Source organism: Piliocolobus tephrosceles, chromosome 9 (genome assembly GCF_002776525.5).
Source record: "Piliocolobus tephrosceles isolate RC106 chromosome 9, ASM277652v3, whole genome shotgun sequence".
NCBI classification, from domain to species: domain Eukaryota; kingdom Metazoa; phylum Chordata; class Mammalia; order Primates; family Cercopithecidae; genus Piliocolobus; species Piliocolobus tephrosceles.
Window position 1 is genome coordinate 86,632,032 of NC_045442.1, and position 26,602 is coordinate 86,658,633.

The window sequence follows — 26,602 nt, forward strand, 5'->3', positions numbered from 1 at the left end:
AGCAAGTTATGAAGCAAAAGATGTGCTGGAACAAATAATACACAAGATTTACTTCGAATCCAAATAAAAAAAAATCTTTTATATATATATACATACACACACACATACATTTTTGAGATGGAGTCTTGCTCTGTCACCTCGTCTGGAGTGCATCAGTGTGATTTCGACTCACTGCAACCTCCGCCTCCTAGGTTCAAGCCATTCTCCTGCCTCAATCCTCTGAGTAGCTGGGCTTACAGGTGCCTGCCACCACGCCTGGCTAATTTTTGTATTTTTGTAGAGAGAGGGTTTCACCATGTTAGCCAGGCTGGTCTCAAACTCCTGACCTAAGGTGATCTGACCAGCTTGGCTTCCCAAAACACTGGGATTACAGGCATGAGCCACTGCGCACAGCCTTTTACTAGAGAAATATAAACAAAATCAGCATAGTCTTACCTTAGTAAGAATACTGAGTAATAGTTAAAAGGTAAAAGCTGTAACAATTAGACAGCCATCCAAGGTAGGTCAAGCAAAAAAGCGCAGAATAACAAATCCAGGATGATACCACGCCCCCTCTGCAAACACTACAGCATGTCTATGAAACAGATGTATTTATGAAAGCAAAGAAACAGACTTGGAAAGACATGCTCCCAGAGCACGATCCCAGTTACCTCTGAAGAGTATGCAGCGAAGGAAAGGACTGGAAGGCTCAAACTTAGCCTTATCTGTTAAGTTCTAATTTTTCCAAAGGTACACACTACTATGCATACTTTAAAAAATTTTTTCTCAATGTCTGAATCAACGAACTGTGCCAGGCATGTTACTAAAAGCACTTTATTATCTAATTTAATCCTTACAACTTTGAGGTTAGCTGCAGCACACAAAACCAACCTGTTGCATAAGCTAGTGCTTTTACTCACTATACTGTACTGTTTTTGAAAAACTGTTTGTGGCTGGGCGTGGTGGCTCACGCCTATAATCCCAACACTGTGGGAGGCTGAGGCAGGTGTATCACCTGAGGTCAGGAGTTCAACATCAGCCTGGCCAACATGGCAATACCCTGTCTCCACTAAAAATATAAAAACTAGCTGGGCATGGTGGCGCATGCCTGTAATCCCAGCTACGCGGGAGGCTGAGGCACAAGAATCACTTGAACCCAGGAGGTGGAGGTTGTAGTGAGCCAAGATCGTGCCACTACACTCCAGACTGGGTAACAGAGAGAGACTCCATCTCAAAAAAAAAAAAAGAAAAAAAGAAAAGAAAAGAAAAACTCTTTGCATTTACAGATCTTAATAGGAAATTCCACAGAAACAAATATCCTGTGAAGACTGATCATTAAAATTATAAAGATCAACATTTATGAATACAACCAGGAAAATACAGTACCAACCAGAAAGTGTAAAATCCATCATTTGATAGTTAAACATTTTTGTGAAAAAAATATTTCTCAGTTAAGAAATTCAAATGCAAATTTTTAACTAAAAAAAATGTAATCACCCCAGTGATGAGACTGTAGGAAAATCAACATGCATAATACTTAATGTAGAATGTCCACCAGACATTAAATTATTAACGTAAGTCTATACCACCTTATTCTGAAGAAACAGTTCACAGAAGCAAAGGATTTCTATATATAAAAATATTGGCTGGGCATGGTAGCTCATACCTGTAATCCCAGTACTCTGGGAGGGTGAGGTGGGCAGACTGCCTGAGCTCAAGACCAGCCTGGAAAACATAGGAAGACCCCGACTCCACTAAAAATACAAAAAATTAGCTGGGCATGGTGTCACACACCTGTAGTCCCAGCTACTCAGGGAGGCTGAGGGATGAGAATTGCTTAACCCTTTAGGCGGAGACTGCACTGAACTGAGATCACACCACTGCACTCCAGCCTAGGCAACAGAGTGAGACTCTGTCTCAAAAAAAAAAAAAAAAGAAAAAAGAAAAGAAAAAGAAAATATTGAATACATTATTACATCAAAAGTACAACTCTAGAAATAACTCTTTCCCTTATACATTTAGAGACTATGATAGTATCATATTCAGTATGTTTAAAAGTATAGAAGTTTACAATGCTAACTGCAAAGGCTATTTTGCAGGTGTGGTGGCTCATGCCTGTAATCCCAGCACTTTGGGAGGCCAAGGTGGGTGGATCACCTGGGGTCAGAAGTTCAAGATCACTCTGGCCAACATGGTGAAACCCCATCTCTACTAAAAATACAAAAAAAATAGTCGAGCATGGTGGTGGGCACCTGTAATGCCAGCTACTTGGGAGGCTGAGGCAGAAGAATTGTTTGAACCCAGGAGGTGGAGGTTGCAGGGAGCTGAGATCATGCCACTGCACTCCAGCCTGGACAACAGGAGCAAAACTCCATCTCAAAAAATAAATAAATAAATAAATAAATAAATAAATAAATAAATAAATAAGGAAACATTTATAAAATGTTAACATAAAACGGCAGAAAATAAACGATGCACACTGTGACAAGAACATGCCCTTAGACAAATATTCAAAAATGAAGATAACTGTGCTAAGACAGTAGGATCAAAGTTTTCATCTTGTGAATATTCATTGTTACTGCTAGATTGTCTCCAATTTTAAAACAGAAGAGGGACTCATGCAAAGTAGTTCAGTTTGGGTAACTGAGTCTTCTTTTAGAGGCTGGTTTCTAATTTTGTTTTTTACTTCTTTGTTTTCTAAGAAAAATAAACTATAAAGCAAAATTGAGAAAAATATATACAAAAGAGGTAGTTAGCCTAAATACATGAAATGCTTAAAGGAAAATAAATTGTATACATGAAAGAAATTCTTACTTTGTCATAAATCATTCCAAAGTAATTTTAGTATATATACTATGCTTCAATTAAAATGTAAAAACAAAGTCACTTCAGTACATGAGCCTTACCCGGTTTTGATCATTGTCACTATGATTGGCAAAATCTTCGTCTGACTCCTTTTGGGGGAAAAAAAGGCTTTGTTGTTAAACAGACTTTACTTAGAAGCACAGAAATGATTTCAGGTCTAAGTCTCTGGGGCGAGCTGATTCTATGTCAAGTGGAGAAAAAGCTCTGACACTCTGTCTCTTTGTACTGACTACTGGTCACCTTAAGTCTCACAGTGCAGATAAGCTGGGTAGCTGGCAATATTGTGAAGGGTTGTTCCAGTTAACATGTAATTTTTGTGGTTCACTTAAATGCCTCTGACAATTTGTTCACATCACCTGCACTTTCAACTCTTGCCTTTGGATTTAAAGTAAGAGTTGCACATTTAACTAAATTACTGAAAGTCAGTTTGTGTTATTTTACATTTCGGACTATACTGTCTCTACTTCCTCTCATTAGGATAACTACTTCATTAGGTCCAAGGAGAGAACATCAATATTTGCTACCAGCAACTTGGTAAAGTGCTACATCGCTGGCTAAAAGCAAGGGATTCCGCTAATGAGCACTGCTTTTGTTATACGAAAGTTACTTAAGAAAAGCTTATTTCCAGCTGTCAGGTTTTTCTTTGGAGGACTGGAAGAAGGGCAGGGGAGGGAGAGTGCAGAAAGTGGGACCAACGGGAAGAGAAAAGCACATACACAACAGTCTCCTTTCGGAAATCCCATACTTGAGGACTCTCCTGCAACATGGATGTGTCCCCTACAATAACGAATATCCCATCTAAAGAACAACTACAGATTCAACTGTAGTCAAGGTCCACAACCTCAAAAACTCTAGGCAAGGGAATGAGATTATACTCTGTGGACATGAAGGCGCTAGAGGCAGCAGCAAAATAGAATGTAAGTGGTTGCTTTCAGTATATCCTGCTCTAGGTTTTATGGCTTACAAAAATTCTTTTTTTTTGTTTTTGAGATGGAGCCTTGCTCTGTCACCCAGGCTAGACTGCAGTGGCCGGATCTCAGCTCACTGCAAGCTCCACCTCCCAGGTTTATGTCATTCTCCTGCCTCAGCCTCCCGAGTAGCTGGGACTACAGGCGCCTGCCACCTTGCCCAGCTAGTTTTTTTTTGTATTTTTTAGTAGAGACGGGGTTTCACCATGTTAGCCAGGATGGTCTCGATAGCCTGACCTTGTGATCTGCCCGTCTCGGCCTCCCAAAGTGCTGGGATTACAGGCTTGAGCCACCGCGCCCGGCCCAAAAATTCTAAATGTAGATTTTTTTTCCTTAGAATTATTTAAAGACAGAATATACTCTAAGACTATATCCCAGGAAGAGATTCCACCAAAACATCTAAGTTGCCCTTCTCAAAAATATATTGGGTGAAAGACATATTTGGTGGTAAGGTAGGAGAGAGGATAATAGTGAAAGAGATCAGAGCAGCTTTCCTTATTATTGTACATAAGACAAGAAGGAAATCTAACCCTTGGGAAAAAATAATCAGAATGTGGCTTCTATAACTGTTAAAAGTTTTACAGAAGCAGATTATGAATTCACAGTTATGCTATTTACTTAGCCTGCTAGGCCCATCTTAAGTTTGCTGCCCACTGTGACCTGGTCATACCAAACAGCCCTTACCTCCTCTTCTTTATCTTCCTCAGTGTCCACAATGCTGCCACGATCACTGCCCACAGAGCCTTCTGTTGAGAAGAGAGATAAGGGTCACCACACCAATATTCACAAGAAAATGTCCTTAGCTCAAAATCACAAACCACCATACAACAGCATCACAGAGATCTTGATAAAACCATCTATACCCACTTACTGGAATTGAAAGTGTCTTCATTATGGTGAGGAATTACATATTTATGTAGTCTTGAAGTATCTCCCTCCCAAAAAATTATTCATTACAAATAATAAAAAAAAAAGACTTGCTTGTACTCTTTAAAGGTGTCAAGGTCATAAAAAGCAAAGAAAGGCTGAGAAATGGCATCAGACTAAAACATAACTGGAGATTTGACAACTAAATGTGGTGGCTGGTCCTGGATTGAGTCCTGGACCAGAGAACAAAAGAGAGAGACTGAAAAGGGTGTCACTGGGACAAACGGCAAAATATGAACATAGCAGCAGACTGGATGATACCCTTATGTTCAGGAAAATATCCTGGCTTTGTAATTCTACTGTGGTTACACAAGAGATGTCCTTGTTCTTAGAAAACACACACAGAGGATCACCTGAGGTCAGGAGTTCAAGACCAACCTGTCCAACATGGTAAAACCTCATCTCTACTAAAAATACAAAAATTAGCCAGGCGTGGTGGCGGGTGTCTGTAATCCCACCTACTCAGGAGGCTGATGTAGGAGAATTGCTTGAACCCAGGAGGCAGAGGTTGCAGTGAGCCAAGATCACGCGATCGCACTCCAGCCTGTGTGACCAGAAGAAACTCCAGCTCAAAAAAAAAAAAAAAAAAAAAAAAAAAAAGAAAAAGAGCCGGGCCTGGTGGCTCATGCCTATAATCCCAGCACTTTGGGAGGCCGAGGCAGGTGGATCATGCAGTCAGGAGTTCAAGACCAGCCTGGCCAATATGGTGAAACCCCGTCTCTACTAAAAATACAAAAATTGGCCAGGCATGGTGGTGCACACCTGTGGTCCCAGCTACTCAGGAGGCTGAGGCAGAAAAATCGCTTAAATCTGGGAGGCCGAGGTTGCAGTGAGCTAAGATCGCACCACTGCACTCCAGCCTGGGCGACAAAGCAAGACTCCGTCTCAAAAAAAAAAAAAAAAAAAAGAAAAAGAAAAGAAAAAAAGAACACACAGAGAAACATTTAGAAGTAACAGGGCATGAGCATGACGTCTCCCTAATAGGTTCAAGACAAAATATTATGTATATGTAGAGAACAGTAAAACAAATGTGGTGAAATATTAACTGGTAAACCCAGGTGAACGGTATATGAGAGTTCTTTGAACTATTCTTGAAACTTTAATGTAAAATTTGAAACTATTTTAAAATAAAAAATAAATGTTAAGGAACAAAAGTACTTGGTGAAGAAAAGTACCTTCACTGGACAGCTCTCCAAGACCTACATCTTCTTGTTCCATGAACGGCTTTGACCCGATGAGATATGGCAAAGGACGATCAATGTATAGATCCTGTACATCATGAAAGGAATAAACTGTCAAATGTTTCAGCTGAAAACAAACTTACGTATGCCACCTGATACCTTGTTCCATCTGATTATCCTAAACAAGCTATATAACGAAGGTGAATAAGAAACACAACAGGACTAAAAGTTAAAAAAAAAAAAATTATGTTTTTCACTGATTTTTTTAAAAAGTCAAATCCTATGTAAAGATGCCAAGGAGGTAAGGCTGGACACCATGGCTCACGCCTGTAATCCCAGCACTTTGGGAAGCTGAGGCAGGTGAATCGCCTGAGGTTAGGAGTTTGAAACCAGCCTGGCCAACATGGCGAAACCTTGTCTCTACTAAAAATACAAAAAAATTAGCCACGCAAATTGGCGGGCACCTGTCATCCCAGCTACTCGGGAGGCTGAGGCAGGAGAATCACTTGAACCCAGGAAACAGAGGTTGTAGTGAGCTGAGATAGTGCCACTGCACTCCAGCCTGGGCAACAAGAATGAAACTCCATCTCAAAAAAAAAAAAAAAAAAACATGCCAAAGTAAAGCTGAATCACACAGAATCTCCCTCCCCAAGGGCCTAATTAACAAAATTTAACAAAAATGGCAAAAGCCTACCAAAAGTTTATCAGCAGCAAGCAAACAGGGAAAAGGGTACAACCTCCTATTATAAGGTCCAAGAGGAGGACCAGGAAAGAAACTGAACATTCTGGCGAGCTGTCCTCTAAAAGGCAGTACTAATGAGATTATATATATATATATATATATATATACACATAAACATAAAGATAGATTAGGCCAGGCAATCTCATGCCTGCAATCCCAGCACTTTGGGAGGCTGAGGCAGGTGGATCACTTGAGGTCAGGAGTTTGAGACCAGCCTGGCCAACATGGTGAAACCCAGTACCTACCGAAAATACAAAAAATTAGCCGGGTGTGGTGGTGCACACTTGTAATCCCAGTTACTCAGGAGGCTGAGACAGGAGAATCTCTTGAACCCAGGAGGCGGAGGTTGCAGTGAGCCAACATCACATCACTGCACTCCAGCCTGAGCAACAAGAGCAAAACTCTGTCTCCAAAAAAAAAAAAAAAAAAAATTATAACCCAAGAAACAGAAGAACAATACCCCCAATGGTTCCACACAGTCAAATTTAGAAAAGTTGGTAAAATAAGACCAGATGAGAAAACAGAGTGAGGTGCAGGAGACTGTGGCCCCAACAGCACATGCTGGAGATCTGCCCATGTCAGCCATCTTCTCCTATCAGTCCCACACCAAACACGTTAAAAATTTAGGGTTGGTCGGATGCAGTGGCTCCCACCTGTAATCCCAGTTCTTTGGGAGGCTGAGGTAGGTGGATCGCTTGAGGTCAGGAGTTCAAGACCAGCCTGGTCACCATGGTGAAACCCCATCTCTACTAAAAAATACAAAATTAAGCCAGGTGTCGTGGCGCACGCCTGTAATCCCAGCTACTTGGAAGGCTGAGACAGGAGAATTGCTTGAACCCAGGAGACAAGCTGCAGTGAGCCGAGATTGCACCACCACACTCCAGCCTGGGCAACAAGAGTGAAACTGTCTCAAAAAAAAAAAAAAGGGTCAAGGGTCAAGAAAGTGCTCCACTCTTGTACAGCCTCCTACTTCCACTGCTGAAGGAAATGCTGTCCCCTGTGAGGCACTGCCCTTCGGCAATGATCTCTCTTCCTTGTCAAAGGACCCTGGGGCAGGGGAGAATAATTCTGATGCTTCACACAACAGAAAGATTGGGAAGGTTAATATAAAGGTTCAACGACGTCACAGCAACCAATGGAGTATAAGGCAAAGACAGCGTGAATTTGGACTAATTCTCACTGACTCAGAAGACATCCCCAAATCCTCCTACAAAAGAAAAGCGTACCTCCACAACTTTCTCTGCCGGGGAAAAAAGAGAAAGTGCTATCTGTCTTGGAAGTATCACATGTGGTCCAGGCAATACATTTCCCAGAGTCCACTGCTGACTTTTAAAGACATACAGTGAAAATCCAAGCAGCAAGTGTACCGGTCAGTGCCAAATGATCTGCCTCAATTTGGTGTGACTCAGCAAAGCTCAAACTGGACGAGAAATGTTCAGCTAAAGAATGACTAGAAGAGTTTGGTTCAGGCCAGGTGCGGTGGCTCATGTCTGTAATCCCAGCACTTTGGAAGGCCAAGGCAGGCGGATCACCTGAGGTCAGGAGTTCAGGACCAGCCTGGCCAACATGGTGAAACTCTGTCTATACTAAAAATACAAAAATTAGCTGGGTGTGGTGGTGGGTGCCTGTAGTCCCAGTTACTAGGAAGGCTGGGGCAGGAGAATCACTTGAACCCGGGAGGCGGAGGTTGCAGTGAGCTGAGATTGCATCACACACTCTAGCCTAGAAGACAGAGTGAAACTACGTCTCAAAAAAAAAAAAAAAGAGTTTGGTTCTGTGGCATGTTTTAATTCGGAAGGCCTTATGTGTCACAAGGCCTCTTCCTGTAAATCGCTGTGGTAACTTCGTGTTCACTACTGAGAGACTCTGTGCTGCCCCAATTATCTCTCTGAACAATGTGGGAGAAAGTCTTAGTCAAGCAACCAACACTCACTAGGCTATGAAGAAGCCTGGACATGAATGTTCACAGCAGCTTCATTTGTATTTAATAATTGCCCAAACCAGAAACAACCCAAATGTCTTTCAGCTCTTCTGCAGTCTTAATTAGTCCAAGCTACATAATTTCAGGTTCCCAACACTCTATCTCTCTTAAGCCTCCCCACCCTTCAAACCCCAATTCAAATATCATCTTTGCCCCAAAGTTCCAGCTGGAAGTCAGTTCTCTCTCAGGGTATTTACAATGGTTACTCGTATGAATGTCTCCTCTCTCCCACCAAACTGCAACACACACCTTGAGAGTAGAGGCCATGCTCTGCATCTTTGCACCCCCAACTTGACATGTTGCCTTGCACCTCACAAGCACTCCATCAGTGCTCGGGTAAAGCGAGTCTTTCTGGTGGAGTCAATGTGACCCTACTAAGTGACATACATCCCAGAGGTTAAGTCCATCACTTACTAATCATGTGCCCAAGTAACATAGCCCAAACATAACAGGTGTGCAATAAATATTTAAGTTGAATGTCTTCACCTTTGGTTCAAGGATCAGTTCCACCCGTCCATTAGCATCATCTTCCTCAGAGTCTGAGTTTCCTGCTTTGATATCAAGTTGCTCAAAGGCACTGTCCAATACTTGTAAGCCATAGTTCACAGCCTCCTGGACTTTAGGAATGAGATCTACTTCTTTCTGCTCCCGAGTTTTCTCCTACAAAATAAATACCGTGCAATATGGATCTCCAACATACTGATACCACCCCAAGAGAATACTGTGAATGTTCTCTAAAGCCTAGCCTCAAGCTCCAAAAAAACTTATTTAAAAATGTTAACAAAGTCAAATTCTGCTGAATGCCTTGACACAGACTTTGGAGTAAGACTGCAAGTTTTAAATCCCAAGTTTGCGCCTTTCTGGACATGCATCAAACTACCTAAGGTTCCAGAGCTGCAGGGTCATTGTCTACAAAAGCAGAGGTGCAACTACTATGTGGAGAAGTATTCTAACAATGAATGCACGCCGTTTTTCCCCACTGCTGGAGGGCCTAGACTCTCAGATTCACCATGACTACCCTACAAGCCCTGGTTATCCCTTGGGTAATTTTAGGTGTTAAGACTTAGAAGGAAGGTCACAGAGGTCTTATTTTTCAATTACCAGTTTAAAAAGACCAAATATATATATATATATATATATGTATATATATATGTGTGTGTGTGTGTGTGTGTATATATATATACGTATATATATATGTGTGTGTGTGTATATATACGTATATATATATATATATATATATGCGGACAATTACAATTATTTTATACATCTGTTCTACATCAAAAGGGGTCATTTTCATCGCTGGTCTATTCTGTGTATACCCTACAACAATGCCCCACTCAAGAAAAAAGGTTTGTTCATATCCCCAACAGGATGAGAATCTCCCTCAGGTGTCCTCTTCCTGCAACAGCAGCTCTCAGTGGCAGTCCCCGCAGACACAAGTGTGCCGTTGTGAGAAATACTGAAAAAAATTTAGCGTCATTTCCACCCCCTCACAAATATTCTAGAAGGAACCCAACCACACAGTGTTGTTCTGAGGGCCAAAGGCAAAAAAAAAAAAAACTCTATGAGTATTTTAGTCTTTTATCTCAAGTACTGAAGTCTTTCTAACTGAACTTTTTTTTATCTTGGTTGTGTATTTTTCTACTTGGATATGCTTGATTCTGAGTTGAATAGCTAATATTGTACTGAGTTTGTGAAAATGTGTGTGAAATATATATCAGTTTTTAAAAATAGTTCACTAAATACCTATCACCTTCAAATTAAACCCTGAATTGGTATAACCAGATACTACTGCACTTAAATGGCTAGCAAATCCTTGAGTTCTATTAAAAATAAAATAATCTGCTGGGCACGGTAGCTCATGCCTGTAATCCTGGCACTTTGGGAGGCCAAGGCGAGCAGATCACTTGAGGTCAGGAGTTTGAGACGAGCCTGGCCAACATGGCGAAACTCCGTCTCTACATAAATACAAAAAAATTAGCCAGGCGATGTGGTGGCACACACCTGTAGTACCAGCTATTCGGGAGGCTGAGCCAGGAGAATCACTTGCACCCAGGAGGCAGAGGTTGCAGTGAGCCGATTACGTGCCACTGCACTCCAGCCTGGGCGACAGAGAGCCTCCATCTCCAAAAAAAAAAAATTTTTTAATAAAAAATAAAATAAAATAAAATAACTGTTTATTTATTTATTTATTTTTTTAATGCTGGTAACAGGCAGAACGATAGCTGGTTTTGAATACCCTTTTCCTAGTCTAACAGCTTCATCTGTTACAAGTAATAATTGCTGACAAAGTGCCAACCTTCACAGGTAATCCATATTTTCTGAATAAATGAGAACAAATTCAAAGCTACTCCAATAATAGACTTATTCACAGTCCATGTGCCTTCCTGAGTGGAAGAAAAAGGAATCTCTGCTGGAGTGCTAAGAAGTCAGTGTGACCCAGAACCTCTTAAGCTATGTTTTGGGCTCTGGTGTGAGAAGACCTCAGGAAGAAGGTTGGTCCATCTGAAATTCAGGAAGCCACAGGAAAAAAATGACCTCTGTGACCCTCCAAATCTGTAATATTTACTATCTGGCCCTTTACAGAAGAAGTTTGCTGTCTTCTACTCTATTCTTCTACCAGAATTCAAGGATTTGATCTCTGTATTAGTTAATACACTACATTTCAGAAACAAAGGAAAGAATCCCCTCTTAGGCTGCTGTCAGCAGCAGTCCCTCCCTTTCCCACCCCCGCCCACCATCCCCCAGCTCCCACAAAACACATCGATCTCCATCACACTTTTCAAAGTCAGAAACTCAGCTGAAGAGTGATTTCATACAAGTACCTGCTCTGTTTTTTCTGCCTCAGCCTTGAATACTGGCTCCTCCACTTCTTCATCATATACACGCTAAATATGGAAGCAAACTCAATGTTAAAAGGTCAGCACCTCATTGGAAATAAATCACAATATAAGAATTAAACACGAAGTAACTAAGGACAAAGATGGGGAAGGAAATGGTTATTCAACTAAGGGCTGAGACTACTACTGGTGAGTGTCCGTAACAGTGGGTCATGGACAAACACCATGGTCCATTCACCAAAAAAAAAAATTTTAAATACAAATGACTAGGAAACATGATGAAACTTTAACCTCATTGTAAACCAAGAGCTGCAAAAACAGTATGATATCAGTTTTCACACCTTTTCATTTAACCTAATAATGTTGATGGGCAATGATACAGTATTCTCGCCCCAGGTTACGGAGAATGTCAACTGGTATAATTTATCAACTAGGAAACAAGAACTTTAGGATTTTGAACACGTAAAATGGTAAAGGAAAAACTTATTTTCATTCAGTTGCTTAAAATGGTTGATAAATGTTTATTATCCCATTTGTACGAAAGCAGAGAGAAAAATCTACCACTGACTTGCCAGAAAGGCTGGGCACTTGACTGACCCTGACAGCATCGGTAGGCAAGACTCTCTTTTCCAGAACAGACCCACTGCTCCGCCAGATCACTGTGATTCTTGGTTTTTACAATTATTTTTATGTTTTAAAAACTACCAAAGTACAACACACATGTTACAGTCAATATAGGCCAGGTGCGGTGGCTCATGCCTGTAAGCCCAGCACTCTTGGAGACTGAGGCAAGAGGATCACTTGAGCTTAGGAGTTCAAGACCAGCCTGGGCAACATAGTGAGACCTCATCTCTACAAAAAATAGAAAAATTAGCCAGGTGTGGTGGTGCGCACCTGTAACTCCAGCTACTTGTGGGGCTGAGTAAGGAGGAACTCTTGAGCTTGGGAGGTAAAGGCTGCAGTAAGCCCTGATCGCACCACTGCACTCCAGCTTGGGTAACAAAGTGAGACCCTATCTCAAAACTAAAATGAAATGAAATTAAAATTTTTTAAAAAGAAAGAAATAAAAAGTCAATATAAATGAACTGATGAAAATCTTCTGGCATTAGTGGCTGTGATTATAAAACTTTATGAGTACACTAAAAACCACCAAACTGTATACTTTTTAGAGGAGTGAATTTTATGGTATGTGAACTCTATCTCAATTTTTTAAATTTTAAGTCAATATAAAGGCACATGTAAAAGAGATGTATTTTAAAATAGTTCCCTCCCTACCCCCAACCTGATCCTTGGAATACCCAATTTAAGCCTGGTGTGTATGCTCGTTTCCTGAGCCTCTTAACACAAATATAAGCAAACACGTGCACATATTTACAGCTCTCCTACCCTTCCTGCTTATTTATTTATTTATTTAGAGACAGAATCTAGCTCTATCACACAAGCTGGAGTGCAGTGGCACAATCTTGGCTCACTGCAACCTCCACCTCCCAGGCTCAAACGATTCTTTTGCCTCAGCCTCTTGAGTAGTTGGGATTACAGGCGCGTACCACCATGCCCAGCTAATTTGTTTTTGCCTTTTTTTTTTTTTTTTGAGAGGGAGTCTTGCTCTGTCACCCAGGCTGGAGTGCAGTGGCGCCATCTTGGCTCACTGCAAGGTCCGCCTCCTGTGTTCACGCCATTCTCCTGCCTCAGCCTCCCTGCCACCATGTCCAGCTAATTTTTTTTGTATTTTTAGTAGAGATGGGGTTTCACCGTGTTAGCCAGGATGGTCTTGATCTCCTGACCTCGTGATCCACCCACCTCAGCCTCCCAAAGTGCTGGGATTACAGGTGTGAGCCATGGTGCCTGGCCTGCATTTTTTTTTTTTTCAGTAGAGAGGGGGTTTCACCATGTTGGCCAGCCTGGTATCAAACTCCTTGACCTCAAGTGATCCGTCGGCCTTGGCCTCCCAAAGTGCTGGGATTATAGGTGTGAGCCACTGTGCCTGGCTGAAACTGGTTATTTATTCTTCTTACCTAGAGAGGGATTTTGCCTAGAGAGGGAATAAATAAATCGTAATAGCCATTCCCAGATTCTATGCACAAATGTGTAGAATTCTCTGTCACCAGCAGCGTACTCAAGTGCCCATTACCCAAATCTTTGGCAGTAATGGCTCCTGTCCACTTATCTTTAAGTATATGCCAATCTGATCAATGTTGTTTTTAAATGATCATTTTAAATGATCATATCCTCTAACCCAACATTCTACTTCTTGAAATTTAGCTCCAATGAAAATTATCATAAATGCAAACATCAGAATGTTCATGGTATCATGATTTCCAGCAGAAAGTCACAAATACCAAATTTATAATTCTATGCAATTCCAATCAAATGCTAATAAAATATTCTGTGGCACAATATAGTAAGGTAATCCTGCCGGGGGCAGTGGCTCACACCTGTAATCTCAGCACTTTGGGAGACTCTCGCCTGTAATTCCAGCACGTTGGGATCACCTGCCATCAGCAGTTTGAGACTAGCCTGGCCAACATGGCAAAACCGCATCTTTACTAAAAATATAAAAATTAGCTGGGTGCGGTGGCAGGTGCCTGTAATTCCAGCTACTCAGGAGGCTGAGGCAGGAGAATCGCTTAAACTTGGGAGGCGGAGGTTGCAGTGAGCCAAGATTGCGCAATTGCACTCCAGTCTGGGCAATAAGACTGAAACTCCATCTCGAAAAAAATAAGTAAGTAAAAGATAATCCTCAAATTCACACAGAAAAGTAAAAAGCCAAAGATAAAAAACCATGATAATTCTGAAAAAAGAGAATATGGGGACTTGACCTAATAAGACATCAGAAATCTGCAGTATTTAAGATTATGATACTGGCAGATAGCAGACAAACAAAACAAACAGTAGAGGGCAGAAACAGACCCACAATTCCATGAAGGCCTGATTTTATTTTCACATAAACACACACAAACATTCATACGTAATAGTCAAGAGGAAAAGAACTACACAATAAAGGTTATCTATAAGGGATAAAAATGAAATCTCTCTCTAGGGAAAAAGAATAAAAAGTTAGCCAGGCATGGTGGTGAAACCTGTGGTCCCAGCCAGCTATTCGGGAGGCTGAGGTAGGAGGATGGCTTGAGCCCAGTAGTTTGAGGCTGCAGTGAGCTGTTTGCCCCACTGAACTCCAACCTGGGCAACAGAGGGAGATCCTGTCTCAAAAATAAAGAAAGAATAAAAAGGCAGAGATACCAAGGAATCCCCACCCAAATGATTAGAGTTAAGGACAAATATGCAGGGTTGGCACCTTTGAAGCAAATGTGGCAAAATATGAAACTACTGATGCTAGGTGCTACATTTTCTTAGCACTTGTGGTTTCTCTCTGAAGTTTACTATTTATTTATGAAACATTTATGTTATTTATGAAACATTTCATAAATAACACTTAATATTGGGAGATTAAATAAATTATGATATGGTTTACGAACAAAAAAATTAAGTTCACAAAAGTCTCAAAGGGGTTAAATAAGTTCTCATTAAGAAAAAAAGTAGGCTGCAAATGCAAATACACACACACACACATACAGTCATCTAGAAAAGGTTAAAGTTAAAAAACAAGAACAGAAAGAAATATACTGAAAAGTTCAATGGTTGGTTAATTTGGAATAGCTGATTTTTTGTAGGTTCAATTATTTATTTATTTATTATTATTATTATTTTTTGAGGTGGGAGTCTCGCTCTGTCGCCCTGGCTGAAGTGCAGTGGCAGGATCTCGGTTCACTGCAAGCTCCGCCTCCCTGGTTCACGCCATTCTCCTGCCTCAGCCTCCTGAGTAGCTGGGACTACAGGCACCTGCCACCATGCCTGGCTAATTTTTCTGTATTTTTTAGTAGAGACGGGGTTTCACCATGTTAGCCAGGATGGTCTCGATCTCCTGACCTCGTGATCCACCCATCTCAGCCTCCCAAAGTGCTGGGATCACAGGCGTGAGCCACCGCACCCGGCCTACTGTAGATTCAATTCTTTTAAGCCTGACATCTGCATGGGAAATGGAATTAGAATATATGTACTAAACACCGGGAGTCTCCCCTTCAGCTGAGGAAATTTCACATGATTTTTCTTTTTCTTACTTTTCCTAATTGCTCTATAAAGATCAGAAATCACTTTGGTAATTTTCAAAGTCAGGACCCCAAAAAGGTAAGTAAATCTCAAAAGTGAGACTTTAAGACCTGGCAGCTATGAAGGTTACCTAGCAGCAGCCTGCAGCTAGAAAGCCAAACATGACATCTAAGAAACCTAAACCCATGGGACCTAAAGCCCATGGGGTCTTTTCAGGGTGAGCAGGACTATGCAGTCTCAAGTACTTCATATCCAGCAGATAACCAATGCTAACTTCTTTAATCCTCACCTGCTAAACTCATAGCTTCATGTGTTTTGTGATCAATTTACATTCAGATAGCTATACCCAGGACTGTTAAATATCTTTACTATTGATCCTCATCTGGGGAGACAAGGTAAAAGGGGAAGGTGGGGAAGTGGGGAAAAAGGAACCAGGGCTGGAGAGTAACAGATTATACACAGCCCTGGTGGCTTTCATTTATGCATACTCTCATTCATTCAAGTATTCACTGGGTCCCTAAGTATCAGGCTTGTGCTGGACCCTTCAAATATATTTGTTGTTAAAAATATGAGGCTTGATTTAGCAGGAGGGTTCAACTCATCAAATCCCATCAATAATTGTAAAATCACAATTATAAGAAGTCTACTAAAGAATGTGATGCTTCAAGTGCTTTTATCCAGGGGGTCTGCCTAGTGCAGAGGGTCCAGGAGGAAGTAATATAATTGAGCAGAGACCTAGAAGACAGACAGATATCAATCAAAGGGTAGAGGCATAGGAAGCAATGTAAGCAAAGGCCTCATAGAAGCAGGGCATATGGCATTTCCAAGGAATGAGAAGGCTGGAGTGTCAAAAGCAAGAGGCATTATGTAAAACAAAGCATGTCTAGGTGGTGAGGGAGAAGCCTGTGCAGGAAATTATATGCCAATAAGGCTTTTGGGCTTTACCTCCTTCTCTCTAATTGCTGAGTACTTGACAATTTCAGCACTTCATGTCTGTTTCTTCAATAGAAAAGTAGAAAAGGAGGGAAAAATGACCAAAATTCAGCTTTCATAAATTAACAGGAAGATGATCTGGAAAATCAACTCATTTATGCCTAGTGTTCCATTATTGGAACGCTAAGCTTGTGGGAGTTACATATATCCTACTGCTCAAGGTCATTGCCAAGGTCTGGCTTCTCACAAAAAAAATTTTAACCTTGGGCATAAACGGGTTAATTTGTTTCATTCTGGAATTTTTTTTTTTAATTTTACAAAGCTAAGATTTTGAAACAATTGACTTTAAAAAGAAAAAATCCTCCCTCACCAGTTCATTTAACAGACAAAAGTCATTAACTATGGCACTTGGTATTTCAGGATGCAATTCCTAAATTAACAGATTAATTAAGCCTTTAGAATTGTGTTGCCTTCTAATTAGACACTAGAACACTGGCCAATGTTAATTAGTATTTCTTTTCCCTCCAAGTCCCCTCTTGAGCCTTTACTAATGGTACTAATTTCTCTTGCCCTAGAAGGTCCTGACTGTTCTCGCCCTAGAAAGTCCAGATTGTTTCACAAACTTTATAATACAGTTTGCAACTTTGTGGCTGCCTCTGAGGCTAATTAATAAAACCCAGAAAGTTATCTGACTTGGAATATTTCTGATAAATTACCATGAAACCAAATGGCACCATAATTCAAGCTGGAATTGTAATATCTAAGTACTGATGTCAGGATTAAAAAAAAAAAAAAAACATTAAAAAAGCCAGATTGCTGGGTACGGTGGCTCACGCCCATAATCCCAGCACTTTGGGAGGCCAAGGCGGGAGGATCACGAGGTCTGGAGATCGAGACCATCCTAACACGGTGAAACTTCATCTCTACTAAAAATGCCAAATTAGCCAGGTGTGGTGGCAGGCACCTGTAGTCTCAGCTACTCAGGAGGCTGAGGCAGGAGAATGGCATGAACCCAGGAGGCAGAGCTTGCAGTAAGCCGAGATCGCACCACTGCACTCTGGCCTGGGTGACAGAGTGAGACTCCATCTCAAAAAAAAAAAAAAAAAAAAAGCCAGATCACTTACAAATATATATCAGCAAGTAGATTTTTTCACAGTTTTATTAATCATTAACTGTTTTCTCAGTATCATCATGCTCTGCCACAAATGAAAAAAACCTATATAGCATGTGGCCTTATAGAAGGTCTGGGAAGTAATTAAGATTTGGCAGTGGCAACCAGCACATCCAGAGAAGAGTTCTGGCAGCAGACTGGAAGGTGAAGGGGCATCAAGACTTAACACTAAGGGCCGAGTGCAGTGGCTCACGCCTGTAATCCTAGCACTTTGGAAGGCTGAAGCACGATAATTGCTTGAACCAGGGAGGCAGAGCTTGCAGTGGGCAGATTGCTTGAGGTTAGGAGTTCGAAAGCAGCCTCACCAACATGGTGAAACCCTGTCTCTACTAAAAATACAAAAAAAAAAAATTGGCCAGGCTGGTGGCGGGAGCCTGTAATCCCAACTACTTGGGAGGCGTGGGCAGGAGAATTGCTTGAACACGGGAGGCGGAGGTTGCAGTGAGCCAAGATCATGTCACTGCACTCCAGCCTGGGTGACAGAGCTAGACTCTGTCTTAGAAGAAAAAAAAAAAAGCTAAGGCTAAAGGGATGGAGAGATGGATGGAAAACAGGAAATCCCCAGTAGTGGACAGAAATAAAGAACAATGACCAAAACACAATAAAACAAAACCACAAAATCTACATCATGGAAAATTCAGAATCTACGAAAACTTGTCTACAAAAGAAGAGCTGGAGAAAAGACAAGACCTAAGCCTGTGATTCAGAAAAACTGTATGATGTTCCCCATTTCTCCCCACTGAAGTGTGGATCTAGTACCAATCTAGTACCACTCTAGTACCAATCTGGTACAGGCACACTGGGGACAAAGAAAACTTCCCTTGCCAGGTGCGGTAGTTCAGGCCTGTAATCCCAGCACTTTGGGAGGCCCAGGCAGGCGGATCACAAGGTCAGGAGATCAAGATTGTCGTGGCTAACTCGGTGAAACTTCGTCTCTTCTAAAAATACAAAAAATTAGCCAGGCATGCTGGTGGGCGCCTGTAGTCCCAGCTACTCGGAAGGCTGAGGCAGGAGAATAGCATGAACCCGGGAGGCGGAGCTTGCAGTGACCTGAGATGGCGCCACTGCACTCCAGCCTGGGTGACAGAGCGAGACTCCGTCTCGAAAAAAAAAAAAGAAAACTTCCCATATCCTTTGCGACTGGTGCTGCAGCACTGACTGTAGAGAAGTGCTGACTACCTGATCCAGCAAGAAAAGTACAGAATGAAAAGAACAGGAGTGCTTAAAAGGACACCAAATTAATCTTGATGAAAACATTATGGGGCTGTGCACACCAGAGAAGTTGAGTCTTGAGTCCCTGACTCTTCCAGTGAGATAAACGATCAGGACCAAGCATGGACATTCTGTGTAGACAATCAGAAAACTACTGATTTCACTTGAATACTTTTTTTTTTTTTGAGATGGAGTTTCGTTTGCTGCCCAGGCTGGAGTACAATGGCGGGATCACAGCTCACCGCAACCTCCGCCTCCCAGGTTCAAGTGATTCTCCTACCTCAGCCTTCTCGAGTAGCTGGGATTACAGGCATGCGCCACCATGCCTGGCTACTTTTGTATTTTTTTAGTAGAGACGGGGTTTCTCCATGTTGGTCAGGCTCGTCTCCAACTCCCGACCTCAGGTGATCTGCCCGCCTAGGCCTTCCAAAGTGCTGGGATTACAGGCTGAGCCACCGCACCTGGCCGAATACTTGTTATTTTTCAAACTCATGAGTACTCCTTTGCTGTTAAAGGAAGTAACTGGCAAAGAGATCTCTAAGACCTTTATTAATATCTTTATTTTACATATAGCTCTCCAAAAAAAGACAGGAAGTGTCATTTAACTCGAGCTACTAAAAAATGCACAAACATGCTGCACAAGCTGACGACATGGCAATATCTGGTATTCTCTTAACTATTCTAAATCTTGGGCTTTTTAAATAATTTTGTGATTCTGAAAATTTTATTACTTTATATCTAACAATCTCAGGAGATAGCTTACTTTAATAATCCTTTTTCCACAAATGAATGCTGATATTCAGAAAGCTGGGACACCCTATGAGAAACACAGGTCTGTTACCTAAGCTTCCTCTCCATCTTCATCTCTTAAGTCTCCACTCTGCTCCAGCCACACTTACTTCCTTTGTATGCTGGAATTACACTTTTTGCCAAGGGAGAGGCTCTAATTTACCTGTGTATTCCTACCATCTAGAAGAAACTCAGTAAACAGACAAAAATCACATATAGATTTAAGCTTAGTAATCTGTTTATAGATGATTCCATAAGTTCAACCATCATAAACTTTAGTTGAGAATATTGCAAGTAGACATATATATCCCCTGAATATAATTTATCAGAACATAATGAACCCAATCAACAACTGAAACCACATGCTGGTGTCCAGAGGGTCTAACCAGGTATACAGCTGTCCTTACAGATCACGCCACAACACAGGTAGTGTGAATGCCACAAAATTCAGCACAATTGCTGACTACTCTCAAAACTGACAAAAGATGGAAGTACTAAAGTATAAGAAAACTTTATCATTAGACTTTTTTAGAGGCTTGGAGAAAAGGACTTAAAACTTTACAAATAAAAAAGAGGCATTAATCCCAGAGAAAAAAACTGCAATTACCAAGAACCACACTTCCACCAAAATTTAGGAGGGAACCTAACAGTAAGTTATTTAAAATTACAGTATCTCCTACTCCCAAAAAAGGAATTATGATATAACTAAATAACTCACATTTTCAATGAACTGGGTATTAGAGAGCATAAGGAAGTCATTGAAGACATTATGCAGGCGACAATCTGTGGCTTTGGTTTCCCGTATTAGTCCGTCCACTTGTTTCTTGATTTCATGGGTCCTAGAGATAGTTTGCTGTGAGAATTCCTGTAGAAACTGTAGTAGCTATTTTAAAAAATAAACATACAGTAGTATCAGTGTTATATGTATCTATTTTGCATGTCACATCAAAAAAGAACCCATTTCCTTTCACCTTTGAGTGTTAGAATGCTAAGGAAATGCTTTTTTTTTTTTTTTTTTTCTTTTTCTTTCTTTTTGAGAGGGAGTCTCGGTCTGTCCTCCGGGCTCCATCTCCGCTCACTGCACCTCCCGCGTTCAAGCAATTCTCCTGCCTCAGCCTCCCGAGTAGCTGGAATTACAGGCGCCCACCACTACGACCAGCTAATTTTGTGAATTTTTAGTAGAGACAGGGTTTCACCATGTTGGCCAGGCTGGTCTGGAACTCCTGACCTCGTGATTCGCCCGCCTCGACCTCCCAAAGTGCAGGGATTACAGGTGTGAGCCACTGCGACCGGCGGGAATGCTGCTTTTGACAAGTACTAAGACCAAGTGACATTGAAAAACTCTAAGAAAGCTCATCAAAAGAGTGGCAGTGAGCTAATGGGACACCGATCTTGTTTCTGGAAGAATTTAAAATCCTTGTCTGGCACTAGGTGTGGTGGCTCACGCTTGCAATCCCAGCACTTTGGGAGGCTGAGGCGGCGTTATCGCTAGAGTCCAGGAGTTGGAGACCAGTCTGGGAAACATAGCAAGACCCCCATCCCTACTAAAATTAAATAAATAAACAAATCAGCCAGGTGTGGTGGATGCCTATAGTCCCAGCTACTCAGGAGGCTGAGGTGGGTGGATCACTTGAGCCCCGGAGGATTCAGTGAACCAAGATCGAGCCACTTGCATTCCAGCCTGGGTGACAGGGCAAAACCCTGTCTCTTTTTAAAAGTCCTCTTTGGTTGTCAATCTACAGAGGTCACAGACCAAGGGTGAGCTAATCAACCACCACTCTTAATTCAAAAATGCTATTCATCTGGGACTCTGGAAGAGTTCTGAGCTTTTTGGGCCCCGGATTTGAAGAATTCCACTAAAGGATATCCACATACTGGCTTGCCTCCCACCCCAGTTAGTCCAGGTCCCAACAGGAATCGCCTCCCTAGTGCCCGAGCAATCCCTCAGCGTGGGGGAAACGGATCTCCCCTCTGAATGGAGCTGAGCGCATTGCCAGAAACCCCGTGAAGGGAACGCCGCGTCTGGGCAGCGGTCAGGGTCTGCCCCTATCCCTGGTGGCCGGGGACTGCCAGGGTGGCATTCTCGGGGGCTAAGCGGGGCGTGTGTTCCCAAGAGGGCAGGCAACGGGCCGGGCCAGGTGCAGGGGCAGTCGCCGCCCGGTCCTCCCGCGCGCAGGCCAAGCGTCACCCCTGCCGCCCTCGTGTCCCCTGGGCCCGCCTCTCACGCCCGCGTCGGCCGCCAGCGACCAGCTCTGGCTGCTCCTACGGATCTCCTCCACCGACCACGGCCGCTCCCACACGGGCTCCGACGCCGGCGCCTGCTCCTGGTCTGGGGTCGTCCGGTTCATCTGCAGCGAAAAAAAACGAGAAGACAGGCTAAGCCTGAGGGCAGCAGGGACGGCGACCCCAGCCCAGGCCGGCCCCTCTCCCGCCCCGCCGCAGCCCGGCCCGCAGCCCTACCATCCCAGCCGCCCGGCTCGGTGGGCTCCTAGGCCACCCGCAAGCGCAGAGGACCGCAGAGCCCCGGAAGCCCAGCCCCAGCCCCAGCCAAGCTGCCCAGGGCGTGACCGGCCTCACGTGACCTGATATCACGTGACAGAGCCCGCACGTGATCCGACCTGCGATGCTGAGGAGATGAAGCTGCGGAAGTGGACTGGGACTGGAGTTTGGGGTTCTACGCTAGGTTGGGCCGGAGGAAGCTGGAGGAGAGGGGAAGACGCCAGGGAAAGCTGCAGAGGAGGGTTGGCCGGATGGCGCTGCGGCCTAAGGCCCGAGGCAGCGGCGCGGGATCGGCCACAGAACGGGCCGCCAGTCCGGCGGGTCTGGACCGAGGGAACCTCAAGCAGCCAGTGGAGCAAACCAGTCTGGGAGCCTTCGACGTCGGCGCTGTGGGCGAAGGAAAAGGCCTGGCCTGCTGCCTCTTCTCTTGCCGCAAAATCCGCAGCTGTGAAGGAGCTGGCAGGCGGGCGCTCTGTAGATAGAGAATCCTCATCTGCCTGGGCATCATCTTGCTCTTTATGACCTGCTTGGCTGCTACTGTGTAGGGCCTGCTTTGCCCTCTCAGCCTTGCCCTCAAGTTCAAGGACAAGCTTTTCATTATGACAAGCATAAAGCTCTTTATAATTCGTCCTCCACTCTCCCAGCTCAGGGCTCCAGCTGTTCTGTCTCACACTTCCTTGAAGTTCCCTCTTATGAGTCGCCCTTGTGCCAGACAAGCTTACTTATTGAAATAAAAATCCCACTTTCTTTCCAGTCATGTGTGCCCAAGGGCGAGTTATTTAACTTTTCTGAGCTTTCCTCAGTAAAACGAAGCTACATATCTTGCAAGGATGTGATATTAAAGTGATAATATTGTAAAACAGCTGCCACAGTGCTTGGCCTAGGGTGAGCCTTCAACCTAGAACATGCTACTGCCCCCATGCAGCTTGCTCACACCCAATCCCCGACTTTTCTTTTGTAGTCACCTCAGTTATCACCTCATTAAATAACAACTTGATTATCCCAAGTGCAGCTTAAGTGACTTAAGTTATTTTCGATGGCTAGCGGAAGGGACTCCGCTACATTGGAGAGCTGGAGTGGTCTGGAGTTCCACGGTGTGGTGGGCAAGAGGCCACCTCTCCTGAGGCCTCTCAGTGTCTCGCTGGCGGCGTTCGGCCCAAGCTAGATAGACACAGCCCTTGACCGATTTAAACAACCTAAACATTAGACAATACAGCTGCCTCAAATCTTTGGGAATTTCAGAATGACTGACACTGCTGAAGCTGTTCCAAATTTTGAAGAGATGTTTGCTAGTAGATTCACAGAAGATGACAAGGAATATCAGGAATACCTGAAACACCCTCCTGAGTCCCCTCCAATTGTTGAGTAATGGAATAGCAGAGCTGGTGGGAACCAAATAAACAGGCAATCGGTTGCAAGATAACAGTTCAGAGGCAGGGATGGTAGATGAGAGTGGCAAAGTGATAATCGATCCAAGCAGCAGCGAGGACAATTCTGGGATAACAATTACCCGCAACACAGTCAAGAACCTTACTATCCCCACTAATATGGGCATCATGGTTACAACCAGCGGCCTCCTTACAGTTGCTACTGATAGAAATGTTGGCAGCTTTTAGTAAAAGCATTTACTCTGTTACTATGACAAAAGTTTGGGTGTCTTCTGTTGGTCATAGTTTTCCATGTGATTTTACAGAATGGATTATTGATTTTTTGGAATTTGAGACTTAAAAAAAAATAGATCTTACTTGCGAGATGCGATGGTTGCTGGGAATACCTGAAATTGTGGATCATATTGCTTGACTTCTACCTCAGAGTATTCTTTGTTTCATGACTTAATAGTGGTTTGAGTTTGGTATATTTTTCTTATTTGACCTCTAGGAATTCTTCGTTTTACACAGAAATAAAAATTTTAAAATAGAAAATGCTTGCTTTTACTTTGTAAGGTAAGAGACTATCCATATGCTTAGATGTGCTTGTTTCTAAAATTCTAGAGGTTAATACAATCAGCTCATGAATGCACAGCTATGCTTCTTGTGATAAATCGTACATAACGTCAGCAGTTGAAAGGTAAAACAGTTGCTTATCTTTTTTTTTTTTTTTTTTTTGCTTTTGTTATGTCACTATGGTACTTTGTAATTCCTTACCCTATAGATAATGAGTCACTCCACATTTATTTGGGTCTCTTTTTAGAGGGAAATCAGTAATAAAGCTGTAAAATAATGAAGGAAAAAAAGTCATTTTTGATGTATTTATCCTAAGATATTACATTGTATTGTAATCATTTAAATATTGGTCTCTCCTTTAGTAATAGCTAACATTTATCAAGTGTTCAGTATTCACCACTTTATACATTTTTCATTTAATTCACACAATGACTATGAGGGAGGGAATATTATTTCCAGATTATAGTTGAAGAAACTGAGGTACAGAAAGGAGTAACTTACTCACGATTAAGTAACCAGGAAAGAGACAGACCCAAGAACTCACACTGTGAACCAATATGTTACAGTAACATGTAACTGTTAACACTAAGGCTGGGCTGGCGTGGTGGCTCACACCTGTAATCCCAGCACTGTGGGAGACCAAGGCAGGTTAGACACAAGCCTGGGAAACATGGTGAAACCCCACCTCTCAAAAAAAAAAAAAAAAATTAGCTGGAGGTGGTGGCATAGGTCTGTAGTTCCAGCTACTCAGGAGACGGAGGTGGAATGATTGCTTGAGCCCTGAGACCAACGTTGCAGTCAGCCGAGATTGCACCACCGCACTCCAGCCTGGACGAAGAGTAAGACTGCTATCTGCAAGAAAAGTCTTAGTGTCTTTAGGGGACTTCATTTTTAAGTCACCATCTACCAACCTCTTCCACTTCCCTCACATTCATTAAAATACACACACACACACACACACACACACACACTCTCTCTCTCTCTCTCTCTTTAGAACTTGGAACTTGGTTGGTAAAGTTGAGGCGAGTCAATTACCAAACTTGCATTTCATCTAACACCATCATGGGCAACTTCAGTGGCCATGTACTTAACACCCTTAATCTACATCCCACACCCTGGACTTTATCACTGAAACATTGTGACTTCAAAATCTGAACTTCTCCTGAATAGAGTAGCCTATTTATTTATTTATTCAGAGACAGGGTCTCACTCTGACACCCAGGCTGGAGTGCAGTAGCATGATCTTGGCTCGCTGCAACCTCTACCTCCTGGGTTCAAGTGATTCTCATGCCTCAGCCTCTCAAGTAGCTAGGATTACAGGCGTGTGCCACCATGCCCAGCTAGTTTTTGTATCTTTAGTGAAGACGGGGTTTTGCCATACTGGCCAGGCTTGTCTTACACTCCGGACCTCAGGTGATCCACCTGCCTCAGCCTCCCAAAGTTCTCCGATTACAGGCGTGAGCCACAACACCCAGGCACAAACAGTTTTTCAAAACAGTACAGTACAGTAATTAAAAGCACTAGCTTATGCAACAGGTTGGTTTTGTGTGCTGCAGCTAACCTCAAAGTTGTAAGGATTAAATCAGATAATAAAGTGCTTTCAGTAACATGCCTGGCACAGTTCATTGATTCAAACATTGAAAACAAATTTTTTTAATTATACATACTACTGTGTACCTTTGGGAAAATTATACTTTAACAGATATGGCTAAGTTTGAGCCTTCCAGTCCTTTCCTTCTCTGCATACTCTTCAGAGGTAACTGGAATCATGCTCTGGGAGCATGTCTTTCCACGTCTTTTTCTTTGCTTTTATAAACATATGTTTCCATAGAAATGCTTGTATATAGAGGGGGCACGGTATCATGCTGGATTTGTTATTTGGCACTTTTTTGCTTGATCTACCTTGGATGACTTTCTATTTGTTATAGCTTTTACCTTTTAACTATTACTCAGTATTCTTACTAAGGTAAGACTATGCTGATGTTGTTTATATTTCTCTATTAATAGGCCGGGCACAGTGGCTTATGCCTATAATCCCAGCACTTTGGGAAGCCAAGGCAGGTTGATCACCTGAGGTAAAGGGTTTGAGACCAGCCTGGCCAACATGATGAAATCCAATCTCTACCAAATACAAAAATTAGCCAGGCATGATGGTGGGTGCCTGTAATCCCAGCTACTCGGGAGGCTGAGGCAGGAGAATTGCTAGAACCCAGGAGGCAGAGGTTACCGTGAGGTGAGATCACCCCATTGCGCTGCAGCCTGGGCAACAAGAATGAAACTGCTCAAAAATAAAAAAGTAAATAAATAAATCAAAACATTTCTCTAGTAACAGACAATGTTGATATCTTAATATTTTGCTTTTTATATTCTTGTTACATTCTTATTAAAGAATGCATTTTTATTTAGATTTGAAGTAACTCTTGTGTATTATTTGTTCCAGCACATCTTTTGCTTCATAACTTGCT

At 42.6% G+C, this 26,602-nt stretch overlaps 1 protein-coding gene and 2 pseudogenes across 2 annotated transcripts in view; 2 read left to right on the forward strand and 1 right to left on the reverse strand.

Moving 5' to 3' along the window:
* The window catches only part of LOC111529215 (WASH complex subunit 2A-like), a 63,908-nt gene extending 41,566 nt beyond the window's left edge, over positions 1–22,342 (reverse strand). The window contains exons 1-8 of the mRNA XM_026446757.1: positions 22,156–22,342; positions 21,921–22,043; positions 20,414–20,578; positions 11,469–11,531; positions 9,130–9,303; positions 5,915–6,008; positions 4,497–4,558; positions 2,871–2,933 (exon numbers count right to left, since the gene is read on the reverse strand). Of these exons, the coding sequence (XP_026302542.1) occupies positions 2,871–2,933; positions 4,497–4,558; positions 5,915–6,008; positions 9,130–9,303; positions 11,469–11,531; positions 20,414–20,578; positions 21,921–22,043; positions 22,156–22,158 (747 nt within the window). The 5' untranslated portion in view covers positions 22,159–22,342. The remainder of the gene's footprint in view (positions 1–2,870; positions 2,934–4,496; positions 4,559–5,914; positions 6,009–9,129; positions 9,304–11,468; positions 11,532–20,413; positions 20,579–21,920; positions 22,044–22,155) is intronic.
* The window catches only part of LOC111529800, a 712,005-nt pseudogene that overhangs the window by 134,600 nt on the left and 550,803 nt on the right, over positions 1–26,602 (forward strand). The window lies entirely within an intron of this gene.
* LOC111529214 lies at positions 23,438–23,788 on the forward strand (annotated as a pseudogene).